At 45.2% G+C, this 26,048-nt stretch overlaps 1 protein-coding gene across 1 annotated transcript in view; it reads left to right on the forward strand.

The window, feature by feature from the left end:
* The window catches only part of GRK4 (G protein-coupled receptor kinase 4), a 426,683-nt gene that overhangs the window by 232,984 nt on the left and 167,651 nt on the right, over nt 1-26,048 (forward strand). Inside the window, exon 4 of the mRNA XM_040335342.1 lies at nt 19,118-19,195. Within this exon, the coding sequence (XP_040191276.1) occupies nt 19,118-19,195 (78 nt within the window). The remainder of the gene's footprint in view (nt 1-19,117; nt 19,196-26,048) is intronic.

Below are 26,048 nucleotides of genomic sequence, written 5' to 3' on the forward strand. Positions count from 1 at the left end.
TGTGATCTGACGACCCGGTGACATACCTGAGTCTGAAGCAGTTGCCAAGGGAGGTCAGTCATGCCAAACGGAGTTAACCTCTGACTAATAGCTCTGAACCCGTCAACCCTACTGGACCAGGGAAGGTCCAACCGGGTTTGCCGGAGCAGGGAGCAAAAGGGGGGCCATTGTGATACATTTGCCTATATGTCTCAGTTTACTGCTCCCTGCTAGCCAGGTTATTGATGTGCTAATGTCCCCTCACTATTTCTAAAGGTTAATTGATCTATTGTGTTGTGTGAAGGAGAGCTGGGTTTAAGTGGCTTGTGTTAATTATTCTGATTGCTTCATTGTGGTAATTATCTCTCTATATGCGGGGTCGAGCGGTCTGGTTGATGTATTCAGTACAGCTAGTGCTCAGCGTCATTGATGTCATTGTCTAAAGAAAATGTGTTTCAGCATCGGCCCCGTCGTGTCTACCTACTCATCTGTATGGAAGCCCCAGTGTGAGGGGGTCGGAGATTTGTCATTGTAACAGTTTTGGAAATGACATATAAGCTGTGTGTTATAACATTAAAGTCTGTGTTGTTCAAGCAGTAAGCTGGTCTCATGTGTGGCTTTCTGGGCGATTCCAGGGATATCCCTCCTCGTGGAATATTGGGGTGATTTTCGTTATGGGAAGAAGGGAACGTTGACGGGGATATCATACCGATACCGTCACAGGGAGGATGTCCCCATGTTGATGGGGACAAGGGTCTCATCCCCACAACCCTTGCCCGGTGGTTGTGGGGGTATGCGGGCGGGAGGTTTATCAGAATCTGGAAGACCCCTTTAACAAAGGGGACCCCCAGATCCTGACCCCCCCCCTGTGTGAAATGGTCATGGGGTACACTGTACCTCTACCATTTCACGAAGGAAGTAAAAAGTATTGTAAAAAAAACACACTGACACCAAAGAATAAAGTCCTTTATTAAAAAAAAAAAAAACATCCAGCGGTGACAAATCCACTCGTTCCCGGCTTCCTGCGTTGTCCTGATCCAGCGACGGGTGCGGGTGATCTCCCGCGATTAGAAGATCCAGCGTCGGGTGATCTCCGCTCCGGCGATGTGAAGATCCATCCATCCGGCGCAGCAGCATCCCGGACCTCCTCTCACCGCTGGGCACAGCCCAGCGAATGAGCGGCTGAAGCTGTGACATTTCTTATATAGAGGAGGCAGAGCCACCCGTCACGTGACCCTGCCCCCTCTGACGTACCTCTGCTACATCACTGGGGAAGACCAAAAAGAGGAAATGTCTTTCCTCTTTTTGGTCTTCCCCAGTGACGTAGCAGAGGTACGTCAGAGGGGGCAGGGTCACGTGACGGGTGGCTCTGCCTCCTCTATATAAGAAATGTCACAGCTTCAGCCGCTCATTCGCTGGGCTGTGCCCAGCGGTGAGAGGAGGTCCGGGATGCTGCTGCGCCGGATGGATGGATCTTCACATCGCCGGAGCGGAGATCACCCGACGCTGGATCTTCTAATCGCGGGAGATCACCCGCACCCGTCGCTGGATCAGGACAACGCAGGAAGCCGGGAACGAGTGGATTTTTCAGCGCTGGAGTTTTTTTTTTTTTTTTTAATAAAGGACTTTATTCTTTTGTGTCAGTGTGTTTTTTTTACAATACTTTTTACTTCCTTCGTGAAATGGTAGAGGTACAGTGTACCCCATTACCATTTCACACAGGGGGGGGGGTCAGGATCTGGGGGTCCCCTTTGTTAAAGGGGTCTTCCAGATTCTGATAAACCTCCCGCCCGCATACCCCCACAACCACCGGGCAAGGGTTGTGGGGATGAGACCCTTGTCCCCATCAACATGGGGACATCCTCCCCATGTTGAGGGCATGTGGCCTGGTGCGGTTCAGGAGAGAGGGGGGGCCGCACTCTGTCCCCCCCTCTTTTCTGCGGCCGGCCAGGTCAACGTGCTCGGATAATGGGTCTGGTTATGGATATTTAGGGGGAACCGCACGTCATTTTTGTTTTAAATTGACGGCGGGGTTCCCCTGAATATCCATACCAGACCTGAAGGGTCTGGTTATGGATATTTACCGGGAACCGCACGTCACTTTTGTTTTAAATTGACGGCGGGGTTCCCCTGAATATCCATACCAGACCTGAAGGGTCTGGTTATGGATATTTACCGGGAACCGCACGTCATTTTTGTTTTAAATTGACAGCGGGGTTCCCCTGAATATCCATGCTCAGTAAAATTAACGTCCGTTAACATAACGGACATTTACGGAGACATTTACTAACGTCCATGTGCCATAGACTTCAATGTTAAAATATAACAGACGTTAATATATCCGTTACTTGCAACGGACAAAAAATTGACAAAAAATAGTGCAAGACCCGTCACATATTCCGTTATAACTAACGTCCGTATGTTATAACGGACTATTACGGATCTTTACGGAACATAAAAAAATCCCATAGACTTTAATGATATTTTTAAAGGACGTATAACTTCCGTTTTTTAACATTATCTGACGGATTTTAAAACGGATTATTAAAACGGATTTATTTTGTAGTGTGAAAAGGGCCTTAAAAAACGACGTTTTTTGCTACACACGGTCAATTTCTGTGAAGTAAAAAGTGCACTTTTGAAAAACGACACATAAAATTGAAGCATGCTTCAATTTTTTTTGGTCGTTTTTTACAAGACATAAAACGACGTTTTCCCCCACACACAGTCAATTAAAGTGACGTTTTTAAAAACGTCATTTTTTTTCATCACATAAAGTGATGGTGTGTACGCGGCATTAGACTCTCTAAAACCATCAGCTAGATATGGTCGAAGAATGACACTGTTCGAGAGATACTGCAGTGGGGGAGGGATCTTACGACACTCCCTATCAAGAATCGGTGAATTATTAAATACCCCAACAGAGGATGATCAAATGCCCTTCTTTAATAGGTGGGAACGGGATTTGGGAAGACCCTTCACAGAAGATCAAAAGACTAAGATAGTAAGGAATATCTTTGAAACATCCATGTGTATAAAGACACAAGAGATGAACTATAAAATACTATCTCAGTGGTATCGGACCCCGGAGATACTGAATAAATGTTTCCCAGAAATAACAGACAGGTGTTGGAGATGTGGAAAGAAAAGAGGAACTCTAATGCATATCTTCTGGGCCTGTCCCAAGATTCTAAGCTATTGGAGAAAGGTTAGGGAAATAACCCAAAGATTTTGTAGGGAACAATTACCAGAGGAGTGGTCTTTTTTTATACTACAAAATGTGGAGATACCAGTGAGGCAATACAGGAAATCAGTCGTGTGCCATCTTTTGAATGCGGCCCGGGCTTGTATCCCAGGACTGTGGAAGCAGGCACGGGCCCCATCCGTAAAGATGTGGCTTACTAGAGTGGAAGACCTGAATAGAATGGAGGACTTAGTATGGACTTCAAGGCAGAAGCGGAAGGTATACCTAGAAACATGGGCGGAATGGAATATATTTAGATATTCGGAGGAGGGAAAGGCCCTGATGGATGTGGATTGAGAGGGGGTGGCCGCGGTGGGGTCGGGGGGGGAGACAAACTTTTTTCTTTCTTTTCCTTTTTTTTTTTTTTTTTTTTGGGGGGGACAGGTTACGGAAGGGGGGTATAAGGGAGGTAAAGTAAAGCGAAACAGAGAGAGACAGTTTAACTGCCCTGACTCTGGCGGAACATGGGGATCCCGCTAGGAAAGGGACAAATAGTATCATTGCAAAGAAGGTGTTATCAGAGTAGAGAGCTGCCCTCAGACAACAGATAGAGGGGAAGGAAATTACGACAAGATAAGAATAACTAAAATGTATAGCGATTGCTTTCTTCCTCGTATACTCATGGAGAATGATATGTTGGGGAAATGTTTCTTTGAGTTTTATTTTTATTTTATTTTTTTTGTGAATTTTATGTTGATATCCCTGACTTATGTAAAATGAGAGGGTTAAACCAGAGGAATGTCTCTTGGGTTTTTGTGAATTTCTGTTTTTTGCTGTTTAAAATCAAATAAAGGATGATTAAAAGAGAATGCCTTTTGGAGGTCCCAACTTCTGCTTGTGTTGGGGGACCTCTGGTCTAGCCTCCTGAACATATGCAAAAAGCTTATCTGAGGATCCAGGAGACAGGCAATTTGTTACAGAAGCTGTATGTTACTGCAGGTGGCAACAACGTATTCAGGGCACAGTGAGTACCAACCTCTTTGGACTTTAGCAACTTTCCTTTGCTTTACTTGGGAGACCTTGTCACGGTACAGCCAGAAATTTACTCTTGCTGAGGAGTCCCTGTTTGGAATCGCTTTAAAGAGAGTCGTTTTCACCCTGAAGGAGCAGATTAACTTTAAAGTCCTTTACTATTTACAGGTATATACCGCCGACAGTAATATGTATATATGTGTGTGTGTATGTATGTGTGTGTGTGTGTATATATATATATATATATATATATATATATATATATACACACACTCACATATATACATATACATATATACACTTACCTGCCCCACGGTCCAGCAATGCGGCCGCCCGGAGACTCGCTCATCTCCCCCTCCTCTCCTCAGCGCCGTCATAGCAACTGTGGGCACCCGGCCCGTGACAGCTTACGGCTTCATGGCCGGGCGCGCACTGTGCATGCGCGAGTCGTGCTGCGCTCTGCTATTGGCCAGCCGATTTTCTAGGACCTGTTTTGGGTCCCAGAAGATCGCTGGAAGGGAGAGGACCTAGGTGGCCAAAAAAAGGAAGTAGGAAGTGGGACAGGAAGTCCCACTAAAAATAAGGTAAACGCTCTCCCACCCAAAAAAATGACATGCCAAATGTTGCATGTCAGGGGGCGAGGAGTGCTTAAAGCGGAAGTTTCACTTTTGGGTGGAACTCCGCTTTAAGTTCTGTTGTACTGTAATGCCGCATACACACGATCGGTTCATCTGATGACATCGGACGAACCAATCAGTTTTTTTCCCATCGGTGAAAAAACTTAGAACCTGTTTTCAAATTATTTGATGGTTAAAAAAAACAAAAAAAAAACGATCGTCTGTGGGGAAATCCATTGGTTAAAAATCCACGCATGCTCAGAATCAAGTCGACGCATGCTCGGAAGCATTGAACTTCATTATTCTCTGCACGTCATTGTGTTTTACGTCACCGCGTTCTGACGCAAATGTTTTTTTAACTGATGGTGTGTAGGCAAGACTGATGAAAGTCAGCTTCATCGGATATCTGATGAAAAAATCCATCGGTCCGTTTTCATCGGATGAACCGGTCGTGTGTACAGGACATAACTCTTACAGCAAATTCAGCAGTCGGTTTGTGCTGTTACAGGCCAAAGTGTTGTCTCATGTTGTATGTTTTCATGATTTAGGAACTTGTTGTCATACTCGAATAAGTGTGACCAAGGAAATGGTGAGCTCATGAAAAGAAGGCAGTTGGTGGAACCCGTGTCCCTCATTTCACCAGGCCTGGGTTTAGGGAAGGACACCAGCAAATATAAGAATGGGGGACATAAGTTCACTCTGTATGCTCCCGTAAAGCCTGAGAGCCAATGGGAGGGCTTAAACACGACAAATAGTCATATTGCGGAACGTTTTCTTTTTCTTAATGACACAAGAAATTACGTGGTAGTGAGATCACCCACAAAAATATTTGCCCTGGGGCCCTTCATCTTATTATTTCCCTCTGTTAAGATGCTGAGCTACATAAACATTTCATGAATGGTTATTTAATGATTCAGCATATGTTTATTAGCTTTGTAGATTTAGTAAAGAAATTGTAATTGCGATAGTCTTAGCTGTTCTTAGCCGTTTAGGACTGGATGTTCTCCAGCAGCGTGGCTTCTTTGCAGAAATTTTTTAGGCAAATTTTTTTATTTATTTTTTTACAGATAACTGTACTGTAAATTGTATAATTTTGTTCTTTGCATTGTGGCATCTACAGTATAAATCACGATGCATTTGTCATCACTCAGCCTCAGCATGTCAAAGTTCTTATAGCTGCAACCATTGAATACTTCATTTGTTTATTCTGGATGGTGATTCTTAACAGCCCAAGTTTAAATATTTCACTCAAATAACGTGTTGTGTGATAAATGTATGATCTCGGGAGTCTTGTACAGTTAGTGATGGTCTCTTTTTATTTTTTTGGGAACTTAAAGGGGTGGTTCACCCTAAAAACTACTTTTTTTATTACACTGCCCCCCCACATTACAATCCGATTAAGGCTATTATTATTTTTTTGATGCTGCACATACCTTTGTACAGCATATTCACCCGGGTTGCGAGTCCCGCGGGAGTGGGCGTTCCTAACATGTCTGTGATTGACGTTTTGCCCAAAAACGAGATCCCCCCCGTCGCGGTAGCCGCGTCACGGTTGGTGAAAGGAGCCGAACGGCGAGTCGGCGCTATACTGCGCATGCGCATCGCCGTTCGGCTCCTTTCGCCAATCGTGACGTGGCTTACGCGACGGGGGAGCTCGTTTTTGGGCAAAACGTCAATCAACACCATGTGAGGAACGCCCACTCCCGCGGGACTCGCAACCCAGATGCACGGGTGAATATGCTGTACAAAGGTATGTACAGCATCAAAAAAATAATAGCCTTAATCGGATTGTAATGTGGGGGGCCAGTGTAATAAAAAAAGTAGTTTTTAGGGTGAACCACCCCTTTAAGTGCGACCCCCAACATTCCCAAAGGGCCTCACATAAAATTCTGTGAATATTAATTATCAGTGACTGCAGAATCACAACAAGATATAATCAAAGGCATGCAGGGCTGCTGTTAGAAATCATGGGGCCCCGTACAGCCTACCTGACAAGACAGGTAAGTTAGCAGTGCCTTGAGGGGGGGGGGGCAGCACAGTGACAGGGGGGATCAGAAGCAGGCAGAACAGGGAGGGGGATTGGTGCAGGGGGAAGTAATTCTGTAATTGCCCCCTCCATCTAGGGTTGCCACCTTTTCTTCAAGCCAAACCCGAACACTTTAGCGGCACAGGGCACGGTTTTTTTCGTAGTATACACAATAGAATTATAGAAGACCTGGGGCACCTTTGGGTGACTCAAGGAGAGTGGTAATGCAGCGCGCTGCGGCAAACAGTGGGCGTGGCCAAACTGCTCTTGCTGACATCGTGGCTCCCCCTCAGTGATGCCAAACCTGCCCCCAGACAGCGGCCCGCATCTCCCGAATGGCAACAGATTTTTGTGTGACTACCTCAGTTACTTGGGGAGCCACAGCCCAGTCTAAATAATGTGTCCGGGTTACAGGCAGACTGAAACCCGGACACAAGATCCCAAACCCGAACTGTCCGGGTGAATCCTGGACAGGTGGCAACCCTACCTCCATCCAACCACAATGATTCGCTCTGCTGTCCGGGCCCCCTGTTAGCCCGGCCGGGCCCCCTACAGGAGGGCTGGTGGTCCCCCCTATCAGCGGCCCTGAAGGCATGATACAATAGATTAACAAACAGCAAGAAGGAGCTTCTAAGTGCAATATTCCAAAAGTTTATTAAGCATAAAGTTTAAAACTCTTACAAGATCCAGCATTTAGGCAGGCACATCAATACAATAATCCCGGCTCCTGTAACTTCACTCCAGAATGCTATGCCGACCAGCAGCTGCAGAAGGAGGAGAGAGCGAGGGGGCAAGATGGCCACCGCAATTCCGGTACCACCGTGGAATGCAATTGTGCCGCGTGGAATGCACGTATTATAAGTGATGTCAGGCGGGGAATGGCATTGCGTTTCGGAGCACGTGCAGTAGCTGCTTCAGGGATTGTCAGAGACTGTGGACATAATACAGGAGATGGTCAGAGATTGCAGACATAATACAGCAGATGGTCAGAGATTGCAGACATAATACAGGAGATGGTCAGAGACTGCAGACATAGTACAGGAGATGGTCAGAGATTGCAGACATTATACAGGAGATGGTCAGAGATTGCAGACATTATACAGGAGATGGTCAGAGATTGCAGACATTATACAGAAGCTGGTCCGAGATTGCAGACATTATACAGGAGATGGTCAGAGATTGCAGACATTATTCAGGAGCTGGTCAGAGATTGCAGACATAATACAGGAGATGGTCAGAGATTGCAGACATAATACAGGAGATGGTCAGAGATTGCAGACATAATACAGGAGATGGTCAGAGATTGCAGACATAATACAGGAGATGGTCAGAGATTGCAGACATAATACAGGAGATGGTCAGAGATTGCAGAAATGCTACAAGAGATGGTCAGAGATTGCAGAAATGCTACAGGAGGTGGTCAGAGATTGCGGACATGTTGCAGGAGACTGTCAGAGATGGTGAACATGCTTATGGAATTGTTGGTGACTGGGAACATGCTTTAAGAAATTGTCACACTTAAGACATATTACATGAGGCTACTAGAAATCGATACTATAACAGGGAAAGAGGGAAACGCAGATTAGTCTCTGCAAGGCCCAAAGGACCGCACAAAAAATGCCAAAGGGCCGCAGGTTTTGGGATCAGGGTTCTAGTATGTCATTTTGTCTATATTAAAGAGTTCCTAAATTTTAACGCGGAGCGCCAGCTTATTATTATTAGAATTACGGCCCCTGGTGTTACTGATTCCCATGAAATTAAGGTTCCATCTTTTAAAGGCCATACATATGTCTGTCTCTGCTGTATCTCACCACGGCGAGGTACGTAATTTCTTGCCACCTGTTGGCTTCTGTGATATTGGCATCAATCCAAGGAGTCAATGGGCATCCTTAAAGGAGTTGTAAAGGAAAACATTTTTTTTGCTCAAATGACTGTTTACAGGGTATAGAGACATAATAGTTAACTGATTCCTTTTAAAAATGATTAAAAATATATAAAAATCAATCATATAATGTACCTGTAGTTTCAGTTTCGTTTTTGCATGCTATCCTGCCTCTGTGCTGTATAGAGCCATAGAGAAGTGATGGTTTGGAAAACGAAACTATAAGCTCCCAGTACTGTGGTCCTCAAGAAACAGACAACCAGGAAGTGTCCAGAACAGAGCAGAATTACAGCAACATCAGAGCAAAAACGAACAATGAGGACGTGAAACCAGGACTGCAGTAAGGTAAAGGAAGCTATTTAGCTAAAGAAAAAATTTCCTTTAGTGACCCTTTAATTGACAGGTTGTCCTAACAATGGGTTGGGAACTTCCTCCGACCACACAGTTGTTATGGCAACCTGCATTACACTGAATGCACCATGCTTCGTTCACAATGCACAGTCGTGAGATCAGGAGGTGCATGCTGGGTACCCAGCAGCACAATTTCCCGGGAAGAAACTCCGAGAGGGCTTCAGATGCCCACACTAAGGATGGTAGCTTACTAGATCCAGAGGGGACAGTGTGTGCAAAAAAAAATACAAATAAACCGCAAACTTTTTCATTAGCAGCATATGCCCATATGCTCTACTTTAACTGTCACAAACTATGGACATAGCTCAACCAATTAACTTATCCAATTAATTACGGTAAGGCCCCTTTCACATGGGGGGGCCTGCGGCTGTAATCCGCTTGCTCAGCAGGGGATCTCGCCGCTAATCTCCACTGAGCAGGTGGATAACAGGTCCGCGTCCGGTCCGCTCATGCAGAGTGGACACGAACACAGACCACTCCCCTCTATGGTTGGATGGATGTAAATGGACCGCCTGTCCGATTGCCGTCCGGTTCTGTAGACGGAAGGGAAACTGATCCCTATCCGTCTGTTTTTGGCAGATTGCATGTCAGCACTCAGCAGGTGTAAACGGACACATGTAAATCGATCTTACATTTGGCAGTTTCGAGTGATCTTTTACCCAAAATGACCATTAGACACAGCAAAGAAAAGGAGAGATTTGATTGAGTTCATTTGAATTTTCCTTCAGGACTGATGGTTCCTGTTTGACAGGGGGAAAAAGTTCCTTTGTAGGGTTGCCCATTTTGTGCAAACGATTTCTAAAGTATGCTTTGTTGTATGGGGATGAGCAATGTAACTGGAAGATGAAGCTTAAAGCGGGGGTTCACCCTAAAAAAAAAAAAAATTTCTACCATGCTATCCAGCATACTAGCGCGAGCTACAGTATGCCTTTATTTTATTTTTTGGCGCCGTACTCACAGTTTAATCCCGTAGTTAAGTTTCAGACTCCCCGCAGGGAATGGGTGTTCCAATGCAGAGGGAACATGATTGACGGGCGGCTATGGCGCGTCACGCGTCCCGAAAATAGCCGAAATAGGACTTGGCTCTTCACGGCGCCTGCGCAGTCAGCTCCTAGTCTGTGCGCAGGCGCCGTATAGCGCCGTGAAGAGCCGAGTCCTACTCTGGCTATTTTCGGGAAGCGTGACGCGCCATAGCCGGCCATCAATCATGTTCCCTCTGCATAGGAACGCCCATTCCCCGCGGGGAGTCTGAAACTTAACTACAGGATTAAACTGTGAGTACGGCGCAAAAAATAAAAATAAAGGCATACTGTAGCTCACGCTAGTATGCTGGATTTCATGCTAGAAACTTGTTTTTTAGGGTGAACCACCGCTTTAAGACACACAGATGTCGAAAACACAAATAACAAATGACGAAAAAATTCAGCAAACAGCATAAATGGGGGAATCCTCACTGCTGGCTATTGCAGGAAGGCAGCCACATACAAGACAGAAACATCTACTTTAATAAAAAATTTAGGCTACAGTGTTTTATGACCTACATTATGTCCTTTATTGTTTACTTTTCTCTATGCCATTGGGTAGATGGGTAGATTCCCTTCACTTTCTGTTTTGGAGATACAACAGGAACTAGAATAAAATCACTTTAAAATTAGGGAAATTTTCTCTTAAACAAATTATCACTTAAACAAGGGTCATTAGTGGAAACCCTCTGTTCTTGCTCTGGTAACAAATCTAAATAAATACCTAAAGTATCACTACTGTATCAAGAACTTACAAAAAAATTAAGTTTGGGCTTTAAGTACACTTCAAGTAAAAAGCATAATGTGCCTACTACCATTTTGCTACAACCCATAAATTGTGGTAATGCAAAATTTTATTCAATGACCACTAAAGATTGAGACCTGAGAAGGCTGTATTCTCTTTGATGTGTTATGTGCAATGTAGTAAATGTATCACTTAAAGCGTTTGTTACATCAACACTTCATATTCCTGATAAATGCATGCTGAACCACATACTTGTATGAGATTGTATCCTGTTCTCTTTGTATTGCTTACTTTATGTGAAATCCCTGGTGTTCCTGCTGGTCTATCTGCTTTCCTAATAAAAACTGACCACACTAAGCAGGAGAGCACACCATTGTCAGTTCTCTAGCTATGCTGGGAACTCGGTGTGATCTCCTTCAATGATCAGACTTGTCCTGACACCCCCTGCTGCACAGCCATTCACTGGGAAGCTCAGTGTGCTGCTGCCCCCCCCCCCCCCAGCTCTTATGCAACTGAGAACAGAGGATCTGTGATCACTTATAAAACAAGGTATATTTTAATGTGCTATTATTTTAGTAAATCTAAACTGCTAAATACCCTGACCCTCTGTCTGGACAGTGCTGATTGGCCCTATGCTGATCCCTTTTTATCAGACTTCTACTTGGTGAAAAGTATCTCATTTACATGTTGGTGTGTGTGTGTGTATACAGTATAGGGTTTAAAAAAGGTGTATTAATTATTCTTCCATTTAAATAAATGAACACAGAACATCTTTTCTCTGAACTGGTTTTATATAAATGCATTTTTTAGCATTGATGGATAGATAAGTTTCCATTGACGTCATGCCCAATAGTCTTTTCAGCATAAATTTGGCTAGTGTCTTACTGCTGCCTTCTCGATAATGTGAAAACCAAGACAGCGTAATAGGCAGCACCACAAGGGTACATAAATGGTAAAAATCTCAATGTTTTTGTATGCAATGATGACCCTCTAGTGTGCTAAAAGAATAGTACATGTTTTGTGAGAGTAGGTACATTTCCAGGCTTTGGCTGGCAGCCAAGCCTGGGTGTGTTTTGATCTGGGCTGGGAGTGGCTCAGGGTAGTGCTGGGTGACTCTCACAGGTAGCATCACCAGGACCTCTAAATTATTTCCAAAATGTTCTGGTGTTTTCTTGAAATAGAGGTGGAGAGGGGAGGTGGAGCTGCCTGGACTGTTCTGAGGAGCCCTGACCAATCCCCAATCTGTATTGGCAGGGGGCAGGCCTCCTTAAATACCCAGGGTCAGACCAGCTGGGGGAGGAAGATGGAGATGAAGTGTTAGGCTGTCGGGCCCTTTGAGGGAGCACCCCAGTCTGGAGGGGGGGGGGTCACCTTGGACCTGGTCTCATGTTAAAGACAGGACCCTCTTACAACCCACAGGGGTTTTCTGACCAGGAGGCACAGGAGAAGCAAGAGAGGACAGCGGGAGAAAACTGCTGGGCAAGTCTCCAGGAGTTCCTCAGAGGCAGCCAAGAGGACTGGTGAGTGTTCACACAGTCTGGAGGACTGGGAGGCACGCCTGAGAGAACTGGGATGGAGCAGTTTGGGATGGGTGCAGAGCCAGTCTGGGGGATTGTGGTGGCAAGGGCAGTGGAAAGGGGCAGCTACAGCCAGAATGGCTGGAAGTGTCTGAAGAGGTGGTAATGGGAGCAGTAGCCACAGGGACAGCTAGCACTGGGACTTTGTAAATATTTGCTACACCATAAGGGCCCTCAGTCTCTGTCTGCAAAGGGCCTACTTATCGGTGTTAGCTGGTCCAGGAAGTACAAGCAAGTGAAGTGCTGGAGGTGTTGAGGAGAGATGGTCTGCAAGCAAGTTAGGTCCTTGAGAGATAGAGGAGACTGTATACTGTGAATGTATAAAGTTGGTCCCAATATTGACTGTCAATTGTCTGGACATTTCATAACTCTCCTAACCCAGTTATATTCCCCTCACTAAAATACAAAAAAACAAGTGCAAGGACTACTTCACGTCAGTGGGGGGTCGTCCATAGAGGGCACTGGAGCGCCACCCCCTCTGGCTCCCGCACACACCACTGACTAATAACATTGATTAATGCATTGCATGAATCAATGTTATTGTCGCCGCTGGCCGGATTCAGATGGTCGGATATCAGCGCCGACCACCTGAATAGCGGCAGCTGGTTGGCTGTACGGAAGTGCCTATCAGAGCCAGCGGCTCTGATAGGCTTTCCCAGTACAGCCCTCAGCCTTCCGGATGCTTATTCAGGGAATGTACCCGAGTGCGTTCCTTGGATAAGACTGTCAGGCGTCTCAGCCAATCAGGTTGACCGATTCTGACTATCGGTAACCTGATTGGCTAAACCGCCCGGGACACACACAGCTGAGTCAGCCGACACCGCCTGTGACACTACCGCCAGTGACACCACACCGCCGCCACCACCGTCCAGGTATTGTGTCTTAGTTTGTGTGATCGCACACAGGGCTGAGCATTCACAGTCAGGCCCTTGTCTGTCCATCCAGCAGACAATCCTCGCAAACCCATACCCTGTATGCACAAGTGCACTGTCACACATCTACCTGCTGCACCGGCCCACACCCTGACTCCAGAGCCTAATGGAACCCTGAAATGTAGACAGCTCCCATAAAAACCCTGTGAACACCTTAGTAATCAGGAGATGCTGGTTGTGAGCAAAAGTTGGACCTAGAATTGGAGCCTTCATCCCAACCAAGACTCTACAAAGTCTCTGAGCTCTTGGATCCGGACCATGATTTGCCAATACTGGAGAAAATAAAAATCTAGCTTCTCCTTTTGATGATCAAAAGGGTTGGTGCTGATTTAATCTGTTTATCTGTAATTTCACACCACCAGCTGCCTTCCAGCATCCGTGCTTTGTACTACTGCACGTGGGTTGTGTCAGTGGGCTCCCCCCGTGTGTGTGTGTGTGTGTGCGGCTCCTGGGCATGCATGGGGGTATATATACTGGGCATAGTTAAATTGGGGTATATCATGCTGACATCTGGTTTCAATTCATTCCAAACATTGCACGGAGCCTGATGTGTGGAGGCTTCATTCATAAGCGGAGGATTTTTGTTGCAGATGGAGAAATCCATTGCTTTCATTTACAGACTTTTTATAGTATATAATATATAATATATCTACTGCTAGTTATATGCAGATTGCGTTGGCAATTGGGGTATTTAATTGAAGGTCAGGTGTATGCAATTTTTTTTTCGTTTGCGCCCCCCCAAAAATTTTGAGCACCAGCCGCCACTGCTTCACGTCTCTGGATGCTTGAATTGTGTGCCTGGCTGGGCAGGGTGACAGACAATCCACTACACTCAGAAGCCCCAAGGGGGTACTGCTACATAGTATAAACGGCCCTTTTATTACTACAAGGCCTCAGGCTGTCTACATCACAGGGTGCTGTCCTCTTCAGATTTTGTATACATTTCTGCTGGGCAGTATTTAGCTTTCCTAAACTTGGTTGTCTGAGCTGTGTGTAGGCCTGGAATATGTGGCGGACACCTTAATCTCTGCAGGTGTTAGACAGATGAGGCTGTCAAATGTGGGTGGTGAGAAGACTCCTTCTCTTATAACTTTGGCCAAGAGAGTCCATAGAAGCTTATTTTTCAAACCTTAAAAAAAAAATGAGACCATCTGGTAACCCTTTTTCATATCAAAAGAGGATTAGTTCTCTAATACTAGCATTTTCCAATTTTCCATCCTAAGGTAAAACAAAAAGTACCATTAGTTTTTCTAAATTGTTAACCACTTCAATACTGGGAAATCTTCCTGCCCAGGCACATTTTTAGCTTTCAGTGCTGTCACACTTTGACAATTGCACAGTCATGCAACACTGTACCCAAAGTACATTTTTATAATTTTGTTCGCACAACCAGAGATTTCTTTGGGTGGTATTTAATCACCACTGGGTTTTTTTATTTTTTGCTAAATAAAAAGGCTGAACATTTTGGAAAAAAAACGTTTTTCTTAATTTCTGTTAAAATATTTTGCAAATAATTGTTCTTCATAACTTTAGCCCAAAATGTATTCTTTTACATTTCTTTGGTGAAAATAACCCAAATCAGTGCATATTATTTAGTCTGTGGCAGAGTTATAGAGTCCACAAACTATGGTATTTATCTGAAAATTGATCAAGCCTGATGTACTGAAGGCCTATCTTTTTTCTTGAGGTCCTAAAATGTCAGGACAGTACAAATATCCCCCACATGACTCCTTTTTGGAAAGTAGTCGGTCCAAGGTATATAGTAAGAGGCATGGCGGGTTTTTTAAAGTTGTAATTATTTTTCACAATTTTGTTCTTGAGAAGGGATGCAGGTTGTCCGACATCCATAGAAGGCTGCTGAATGTTTACGGACGTGGTTTGTCTTTAGCGCTGGTTCCTCCTTATTTAACCACTCGCTTGACCGCCCCATGTAAATATACTGCAACATTTCAGTCGCTCTGGGCCAGATCATGTACATGGATGTGATCTGGCATTTCCAGGTAGGGGCAGTGCGCCCCATCTGTGCTGTGCTTCGTTACAGCACAAGTTGTTCAGCGGTCCCAGCCAATAAATTATGCCTGGGACCTGCTTATCGGCTTAGCATACTACAGTACAGAGCCATGTGTTAAATAACAACACAGGGCTCTGTACATGGAGCAGCAATGTGATGTTAACCCCTTCCCAGTCAGTGTCATTAGTACAGTGACCGTGTATAGTATTATCACTGATCACTGTATTATTGTCACTGATGTCAGCGTCAGTCAGTTCCCACCTATTGTCAGTTGGTGTCAGATTGCCTGCCACACATAAGTTGCTGATCACCGGCATTAATAGTATAAAACAAAGACAATATACAGTTAGGTCCATATATATTTGGACACAGGCACAATTTTCATTTTTTCCCAGGTATTTACAAAAACATATTCAAGCTACAGTTGTACTGTATAATGGATATGGGCTGAAAGTGCACACTCTCAGGTTTAATTTGAGGGTATGTACATCTAAATTGGAGGAAGGGTTCAGGAATTGCAGCTCTTAAGAATAGCCATCCACCTTTTTTCAAGAGACCAAATGTAATTGGACAATTGAATCAAAAGCTATTTCATGGCCATGTGTGGGCTACTCTTTCGTCTTTTCTTCATTAATTAGGCAGGTAAAAGGTCTGGAGTTGATTCTAAGTGTGGTATTTGTATTTGGAATCTATTGCTGTGGACCTACATCATGCGTTCAACTGAGCTGTCTATGCAAGTAAAACAGGCCACTATAAGGCTTCAAAAGTTAAAGAAATCCATTAACGTGATAGCAGCAACATTAAGAGTGGCCATTCAGCTCAGCAACATAAAAAGGCCTGGATGTCCATGGAAGACGACAGTGGTGATTGATTCCAGGATCTTCTCTATGGTAAAGAAGACCCATTCACAACATCTAGAAAAGTGAAGGACACTCTCCAGGAGGTGGGCGTGTCATTTTCAAAGTCTACAATCAAGAGAAGGCTTCACGCGAGCAAATACTGTGGAGAAGGCTTGGAACAGCTCATGATCCAAAGCACACAACGTCATCTGTAAAACATGGTGGAGGCAGTGTGATTGCATGGGCATGCATGGCTTCCAGTGGCACTGGTGGGTCATTTGTGTTTATTGATGATGTGATAGAAGCAGCCGGATGAATTCTGCAGCATTTAGAGATACTGTATACTGTCAGCCCAGATTCAGCCAAATGCAGCAAAGTTCATTGGACGGCGTTTCACAGTACAGATAGACAATGATCCAAAACACACTGCAAAAGCAACCCAGGAGCTGGAATATTCTGAAATGGCCAAGTCAATCACCTGATCTCGGCTCAATTGAGCTGAAGGCAAAACCAAAGGCAGAAAGACCCACAAATAAAGAACTGAAGACAGCTGCAGTTAGAGCCTGGCAAAGCATCGGAAAGGAGGAAAACCAGTCTTTGGTAATGTCCATGGGTTCCAAATTTAAGGCAGTCATTGTCAGTAAAGAATTCTCAACAGAATATTAAAAATTAACATTTGAATTATCATTGTATTGATTTGTCCAATTACATTTGCGCTACTGAAAATAGGGGGAATGGGTATAAAAATGGTTGCAGTTCCTAAAATTTGTACTTGATATTTTATGTTCAACCCCTTGAATTAAAGCTGAAAGTCTGCACTTCAAATTTCATTTTGATTATTTCATTTTCATTTTCATTTTATTCTGGTTGCATACAGAGCCAAAAGGTTTGAAGGGGGTAAAACCTTCTGGAGCTTAAGTGGTTAAACTTCTTCCTCCATCTGTGCACATTACTCTTGTCCATGTTGTCATCTCCGTAAACATCCTGTGAGTCTTCTGTGGATGTCAGACAGCCTATACCCCTCCTTCCCCAAGAACTCAGTGGTGGCTTCTACTTGGAATCCATTATTTTTCCTGCAATGAGGAAGAGTTACTCTACCAGCATGTTAAATGTGAATGACCTACAGCAGGGGCGCCCAACCTTTTGAAGAGCGAGGGCCACATAAGCGACTTGGTAACTGGTCACGGGCTACAATAAGTGAAGCGGATGGAAGACAGAAACCGTGTCCGCTCTGTATATGCAGAGCCGACACGGTCACAGCCAACTCTACTCTGTGGGCCCTCCCATCCGTTCCAACCAGATGGAAAATCCCCTTCTATTTTTTTTATTGGATTGGAGGTAGGTGGTTGCAAATGGACACAAGTCAGTTTACATCTGCCACTCCATTGAGAGGAATGGAGGGTCTGTGTGGGTTGAACCAATCATGTGAAATGGGCCTAAGGCTGCTTTCACACTGCTGTGCTGCAGTTTACTTGTGCTGCAGTTTACCTGTGCTGCAGTTTACCTGCACTGCGGTTGCAGCGCAGTGGACCTGTGACTTTCCTGGGTTAGCTGCCCTTTGCCATCAATGTCCATTATATCCTGCAGGTGTGGCAAACTTTCTGAAAGCACCCCAAACCCGAAGGTAATAATAGAAGTCTATGACTCAGTGCAGGTAACCCGAAGGTGCACTGCGCTGCACCTGCGGATCATCTTGAAAGCAGCCCAGTAACTGCTGCAGAACATATATACCCAAATATACACTGTTTTTAGTAATAAAGGTAACTTTAATAACAGTCTTCCATTCAGGTATCCCCGGCTGTTGCCGTCCCAAGCAGATAGCATTTGGTATCACTCCACTTGTGACTGGAGCCAGAGCTATACAGGAAGCATCCGCTTATGTGGCTCTGCTTCCTCAGAAGCCGATTGTTTCCTCTAACGTTGGCTTCATTCAGACCACTGATGCTCTGGGATTGCGGGTCGGCAACCTGCGATCTGGACTTGCGAACCTGATATCTCAAAGCAGGAGGTCGCGGGCCACATCAGAGGGCTCCACGAGCCACATGTGGCCCATGGGCCGCTGGTTTGGCACTCCTGACCTTCAGTATGTAAGTTAATAAAAAAAGTTATGCCCACTTGCACATTACTTTTGTTACAGCATTCATATCTCCAATGTTTTATTACCGTATTTATCGGCCTATACCGCGCACTTTTTTGCCCTTAAAATCGTGGGTGCGCGATATACGCCGATACTCTCTTCCCGCACTGTGTTTGAACGCGGCCGCCGACATATACTGAGCACAGTACACTCGGGTACACTCGGCCATGCTCGGCACCCCTCGCGGTTATGCGAGAGAAGCCGAGAGGAGCCGAGCGTGGCCGAGCGTGCCTGAGTGTACTGCGCTCGGTATATGGTGGCGGCGTTCAAACACAGTGCGGGGATCGGCTCAGAGACCAGCGTGGGAAGAAGCGGGGAGGACACCACGAAGGCCGCAGACGGACGCCGGACCGGACAAGGCCGCCGATGGACGCCGGGCAAGACACCAAAACTGTAAGTAATAAAAAAAAAAAATCAGGAATTTCACGTCCAGATTAGGGGTGCGTGCTATACGCCGGTGCACGCAATAGGCCGATAAATACGGTACATGACTGATGTTTGAGTCACTAGGTGTCCCCTTGTCAAGGTTCACACATCCTTCAAACAATTTGTAGTAAAAGCGATAAATGCATTTCTTCACAATTTAATATTTTTACATTCTGTTTTTTTCTGCAAAAAGATTGAAGCAATTTAATATCTTGTTATGGCAGGCAGTAGGCCAGAGTAATATGCTCTGTCTCAGAAGTTGACACAATTTCTCTAAATCTGTTTCAAAATTTGCAGACGGAGTATGAAGTTGCCCCAGATGAGAAGCGCAAAGACCATGGCCTCAAGATTTTGTACACCTTCTTTAGGAATGGGGTAAGCCATATTTACTATTGACAACAGCAAGCGCAATAAATGTATTTCCTTTTGACCTGTGAGAATAGTGCTTTAGTTTAGATCTAAACTCTCAGACTTGTGTCAGTTATGGAAGTGAACATTCCTCTCTTCCTGTGGGAGTTGTAAAGGTCATAAAGATTCCAGTTATTTTCATGATGTTTTTTTTATTACAGGTACTTGTATCAGTGGCGGCTGGTTAAGTTTTAGGATGGGGGGGGGGCGCAATACCCCGCCCTTCCACATTTGGTCCCTCCCACTTATAAGCCACACCCCTTATAGAATCCACCGCTCCGTCCCCTGTATTCCACTTGCTTCCACTCAATGTCAGGAGTATACAGCTCAGTGTCACAGCACAGAGTATACAGCCCCAGCATCACAAATCATGGTATATAGCGCAGCCTTAGGCCCCATAAACACGACCGCGGACCAGTTTCAGCAGACATGTTCGGTCGTCTGTACAGCCGAGCGGACAGGATTCCAGCGTACATTTGCCCGCCGGGCCTTTTTCGAGCGGGCAAATATTTCTAAACTTGAAATTACCGTACATGTCCGAGCGGCCGCCATCCCTCGCATGCGTGGAATGACTTCGACGCATGCGTGGAAGCATTGACCTTCCTGCGTCGCGCACGTCGTCGCGTCACACGTCTGTCCGTGCGGATTGTCTCTAATTTCTGTCTGATGGTGTGTACAACCATCAGACAGAAATCTCCGAGCGGACATGTCCGCTGAAAACGGTCCGGCGGACCGTTTTCAGCGGACTGTCCGGTCGTGTGTACAAGGCCTTACAGATCGGTGCAAACAAACTAAAATATGACACTGTTAGTAATGAAGGACTCGAAATGGGCAGGAGATTACTAGAGACTGCGGACATACTGCACAAGATTATCAGAGACTGCGGACATATTGCACGAGATTATCAGAGACTGCGGACATACTGCAGGAGATTACCAGAGACTGCAGACATACTGCAGGAGATTACCAGAGACTGCGGATGTGACGGTATCGGTATGATATCCCCGTCAAGCATTCCCTCCTCTCCATACAAGAACATCACAGGATTCCCCACACATGAGTCAAGACTGGATGCTGGAACCAAGACACTTTATTGACACAAAAACTCAGCTTATATGTGGTTACAGCCTGTTAGGAACGCCCCCCTCACACAGTGGGGTTTCCCATACAGATTATAGGAGACAAGTCGGAGCCGACCATGCAGACACGTTTCTTTAGATAAAGACATCACTGGAGTTAATTACTACACTGAAGCAATCAGAATAATTAACATACTACTTCTCTAATCATTTAGCCTGATGATACAATACACATCTTTTAAGGGTAAACACAGATCTTCTTTACACAACACAATAGATCAATTAACGTTTAGAATAGTGAGGGGACATTAGCACGTCAATAACCTGTCAGAGCAATGAATCACACATGAAATTCCTTTCTACCTCTAACCCATATGGCTAGCAGGGAGCAGTACACTGAGACATATAGGCAAATGTATCACAGCGGACATACTGCAGGAGATTACCAGAGACTGCGGACATACTGCAGGAGATTACCAGAGACTGCGGACATACTGCAGGAGATTACCAGAGACTGCGGACATACTGCAGGAGATTACCAGAGACTGCGGACATACTGCACAAGATTACCAGAGACTGCGGACATACTGCACAAGATTACCAGAGACTGCGGACATACTGCACAAGTTTCCAAGAGACTGCGGACATACTGCACAAGATTACCAGAGACTGCAGGCATTACTTGTCCTGCTACTTGGGACTTAAACGTTGCATGGCAAGTCGTACCCCATGATTTCCAATGAGAACCGTTCATATCTGTGCGACTTCAAAGTAGTCCCTGCATTACTTTGGTCCCACTTTGATGCAACTTGAGGTCCATAGACCTCCAGAATACACAGGCATTGCTTTAAATCGCATCAAAATTGCAGTAGAATTGTGCAACTTTCAGACTGCATTAGCCTGAAAGTCGCAAGATTCTGCCACAATTTTTTGGTGCGATTTTGCAGCGACTTGAAGCAATGCCTATGTATTCTGGAGGTCTATGGACCTCAAGTCACATCAAAGTGGGACAAAAGTAATGCAGGGACTACTTCAAAGTTGCACAGATATGAACAGTTCTCATTGGAAATCATCCGGTCCAACTTATCCTGCAACTTTCCAGTCCCAAGTCGCAGGACAATTTGCAAGCGGGGGGTGGTGTGGTGTTGACGGCTGATATTTTCCCTGCACATTAAGTATAAAAAAAGTTTTTTTTTTAATAATTGTGGGGGTGGTCTGGTGGGATAGTGTTACCGGCCGCTATTTGTGCTGTAATTAATTTTTACATAGAAAATAAGTGTTGTTAATAAATGGGTAAATGAATTATAAAAAAAGTTTTTTTTTTAATAACCGGGGGGGGGGGGGGCCCGGTTATTGAAAAAAAACTGCACAGACGTGGCGCTACTCTTTCTGCACTGTGCCCGGCGCGCGGACACAGTGCACATATAAGGCCCTTTTTTGGATTTTTTTTTTTTTTTAAAGAGACAGGTTTTTTTTTACTGACTGCGGGATGGGGGGCGGCGCCCAGGCGCCCCCTATGGACGGGCCGCCACTGACTTGTATAGTACAATTTACGCAGCGCTTTACATATATATTGTACATTCACATCAGTCCCTACCTTCAAGGAGCTTACAATCTAAGGTCTCTAACCTACATTCATACATACACATTCTAGGGCCAATTTAGAGAGGTGACAATTGAAAGCTGTAGAAGGGAGGAAGACACATTGGAAGCAGTAAAAGCTGGGAATAAAATTAAAAATGAATGAGAAGAATATCAGGGCACTAAGAAAGGGAAGGCAAGGGAAGAGCTAAGAAGAAACGATAGAGGAGGGAGTGGTGCACAGTGCATAAATGGGAAGGAGTGGTGGTTATAACATTTTGCGACAAAAAAACAGCTCGTAGAATCAGGGATAAAGAGAAGTTTATACTTTTAAGGCTGGGTTCACACTATTGCGAATTGAATGCAGGTTTCTCCGCATCCAATTCGCATGTCAGGAGACTGTGACCGGCTCTCAATGGAGCTGGTTCACACAGCTCAGAGACGGCTGTGGAGCGAATTGCACAGGAGTCCTGTACGTCTTCTGGTCCGTTTCAGGTCTTCAGCCAAAAATTCAGACCAAAATCAGACCTGAAACGGGGAACAGACTGGTTATGGAGTAGGATACTCCACAGGTTTTTATCTTTTGTGTCCTGTCGTTGTGTATCAACATGGAATTTGCTTTTGTAATATCTGAACTCATTTACCAATGTAATTCCAGTTTGTGCATTTCCTGTTACTTGGACAGAAAAGAAGAAAGCTAATTGGTAGCTTAATTGGAAACACAGACTGTTCTTGTAATTGCTTTATAAATGAGGTCAGAAAAGAAGTGATGGAGCGTAAAGTTAACTCATGTTGGAAATAAAGAAGAGGGGAGATGCTGGAAAATGTGGTTGGATGTGAAGGACTTCTTTTAGTCTAGATTTTATAGCATACAGATTTCTCTGGAATGAATGTATGTGAACCCGCACAATGGGATAAATACCAACAGGGAATAGATATGAGAACTGTGTAGTAAAAAATGTGAATAATATGAAAGTAGATGTGGCGCTGTTCTAATGTCAATATATATGTGTGTAATAATATATGTGTATATAAAGTGCACCTGTGCATATGTGAATGCTATATTTTCTATGGGCAAGGAAAATACTGTGCAAATAATATTAACACAATGGGGTAGATTCAGTAAGCAATTGCGTCTGCGTATCCATAGATACGCAGCGCAATTGCTTAGTTGCGCCGGCGTATCGACTTTTCTGTATTCAGAAAGCTTGATACGCCGACTGCAGCCTAAGATATGACTGGCATAAGGCTTTTATGCCGTCGTATCGCAGGCTGCATTCTTACGATGGCCGCTAGGTGGCGTTCCCATAGTGGTCAGCGTAGAGTATGCAAATTGGCGATTCACAACCGTACGCGCGCCCTGCGTTCTTATTTTACGTCGTTTGCGTTCGTCGGTTTCTGCGTAAGGCTGCCCATGCTATTAGCAGGGGCAGCCAATGCTAAGTATACCCGTCGTGATTTTTAATAATTACGTTGTTTGCGTAAGTGAATCGTGAATGGCGCTGGACGCCATTTACGTTCACGTTGAAGCAAATGACGTCCTTGCGACGTCATTTACCGCAATGCACATCGGGAAAGTTTCCCGACGGAGCATGCGCACTACGTTTGGCGCGGGAACGCGCCTGATTTAAATGATCCACGCCCCCTACGGGATAATTTAAATTATGCGCGCTTACGCCGGGCAGTTTTCCGGAGCGCACACGCAAATTACGGAGCTACTGCTTCGTGAATGAAGTGTAGCGCAGGTAATTTACGGAGGCATAGCGTAAAAACGGAACGCTGCGCCTCCCTAGTAGTGCGCGCCCCTACCTGAATCCACCCCAATGTTAATATTTTTTGCGATGCGCTGGTGGGAGGAAAAAAATCTCCTGCAAGCAGCATCTTTGGAGCGGTAAAGGAGCAGTGTGTATACTGCTCCTTTACCGGTCCTACCCATTGAAATCAATGGGACAGCGCGGCTACACCGCCTGCAAACCGCAGCTACGGTATTAACTCTTTTTTGGCCGCTAGCGGGGGTTAAAACCGCACTGCTAGCGGATGAATATCGCGGTAAAAACAACGGTATAGCGGCATTAAACGCCCGCTATACCGCCACCGCACCTCCCGTGCCCAGTGTGAAAGGGGCCTTAGGCTAGGACAGGGAATGGGTGGCTCTAGAGACCAACCAAGTTTGCTGCATGCACATTGGCTGACAAGGAACCTGCTAATAGGAGGAGCAATCAATGTGACGAGGGAATCTTTTGGCTGATAAGACAGTTGCCCTATGTTTATTTCAGTGGTGTATTTAGTGGTTGCCTAGAGTTTCATTTTAAATGAACTGACCCTGAGATCTCCACCTTTATATTTAGAACTTTAAAAGAACTGCCCCCATCTGAAACCATTTTTTGCCCATGTTTTACCACAGCCACTTTTGACAAAAGGGGACATGCCAACAAGCACATAACCCAAGGCCGCAGAAAGATGTTCATCAACACAAGCTGTAAAGTCCATGTTTGGGGCAGTTTCAGAGCAGTCTCTGTTCCTCGTGGAAACTTGTGACTCTTCTCTGTATCCCATTCTTCTAGTCTTTAGAAATGCTAACCAGATGTTCTTGGCCAAGAACATCAGCAACAGGAAATGAGTTTGGAGTGTGTTTTTCAAAGCCTGGCTTTGTTTCAAAGCTCACAAACTATTACCCAAAAGACAAATTACAAAGAAAATGCGGATTGCGGTAGATGTGTAGCTTGTATGTTTTTTCTTTAAAATGTAAATGCATTTTTAACTGTGGCACTTAGATAATATATTTTCCCTTGTGCTAATTGAGGCTGTAATTGCGTGTGTAGGGGGTTTCTGCAGAATATGAAATATTTGCATAGAAATACCATATTGTAAACTGCATTCCACTGCAGCTCAGATGACGTCCTTTGTGCTAAGATACTGGGTTCAAAAAAAATAAATATTCTTTATGTACCATTTCATATGAAGCGGCTCCAAGTTTTTACTTTTTTGGATCGGAAGTTGATCTCTGACATGGGTGAAATATAATAGTGTATAAACATTAAAAGGACTCGCCAGCTATAACTGGTGTTTCAGCTTTGGATACATTCTAACTGGTTTGTCCAAACACAGGCATCTAATACACCTCTGGATCTCCAGTGGCAGGACATTTGCGCCTGAGTTTCTAGGTCCACCTTCCTGCTGTGGCCAGTACTAGGGCGGGGGGGCTCTTATCTCCCAGGTCAGGGCCGGAGTGGGACTCAATTTCAGCCCCGGAGTTTCATGCCTTAGACCAGCCCACTTTAGTTCACGACTATTAAAATAATGTACCCGCCAATAAATACAGTAATTAAAACCTCAAAATATAAGTTTGCAATGGCGCACTGTTCTCTACAGCCTGTAGAGACTGAGTACAGACTCCCACTCCCTCAGTCAAAACCCCCCTCCACCAAGTAAAAAACCCCTTCCCTCAGTACAGACCCCCCTTCCCTCAGTACAGACACCCCGTCCCTCAGTACAGACACCCCGTCCCCTCAGTACAGACACCCCTTCCCTCAGTACAGACACCCCTTCCCCTCAGTACAGACACCCCTTCCCCTCAGTACAGACACCCCTTCCCCTCAGTACAGACACCCCTTCCCCTCAGTACAGACACCCCTTCCCCTCAGTACAGACACCCCTTCCCTCAGTACAGACACCCCTTCCCTCAGTACAGACACCCCTTCCCTCAGTACAGACACCCCTTCCCCTCAGTACAGACACCCCTTCCCCTCAGTACAGACACCCCTTCCCCTCAGTACAGACACCCCTTCCCCTCAGTACAGACACCCCTTCCCCTCAGTACAGACACCCCTTCCCCTCAGTACAGACACCCCTTCCCCTCAGTACAGACACCCCTTCCCCTCAGTACAGACACCCCTTCCCTCAGTACAGACACCCCTTCCCTCAGTACAGACACCCCTTCCCTCAGTACAGACCCCATTCCCTCAGTACAGAGCCCCCTTCCCGTAGGGTGCAACGGATCAAAAAACTCACAGTTCGGATCGTTCCTCGGATCAGGAGTCAAGGATCGGATCATTTTTTGGATCGGCAAATAAAGATAAAAAAATTCTCCCCCACTGTAATATACACATCTCCCCCCCCCCCCACTGTAATATACACATCTCCCCCCCCCCCCACTGTAA

Source organism: Rana temporaria, chromosome 1 (assembly GCF_905171775.1).
Source record: "Rana temporaria chromosome 1, aRanTem1.1, whole genome shotgun sequence".
Lineage (NCBI taxonomy): Eukaryota > Metazoa > Chordata > Amphibia > Anura > Ranidae > Rana > Rana temporaria.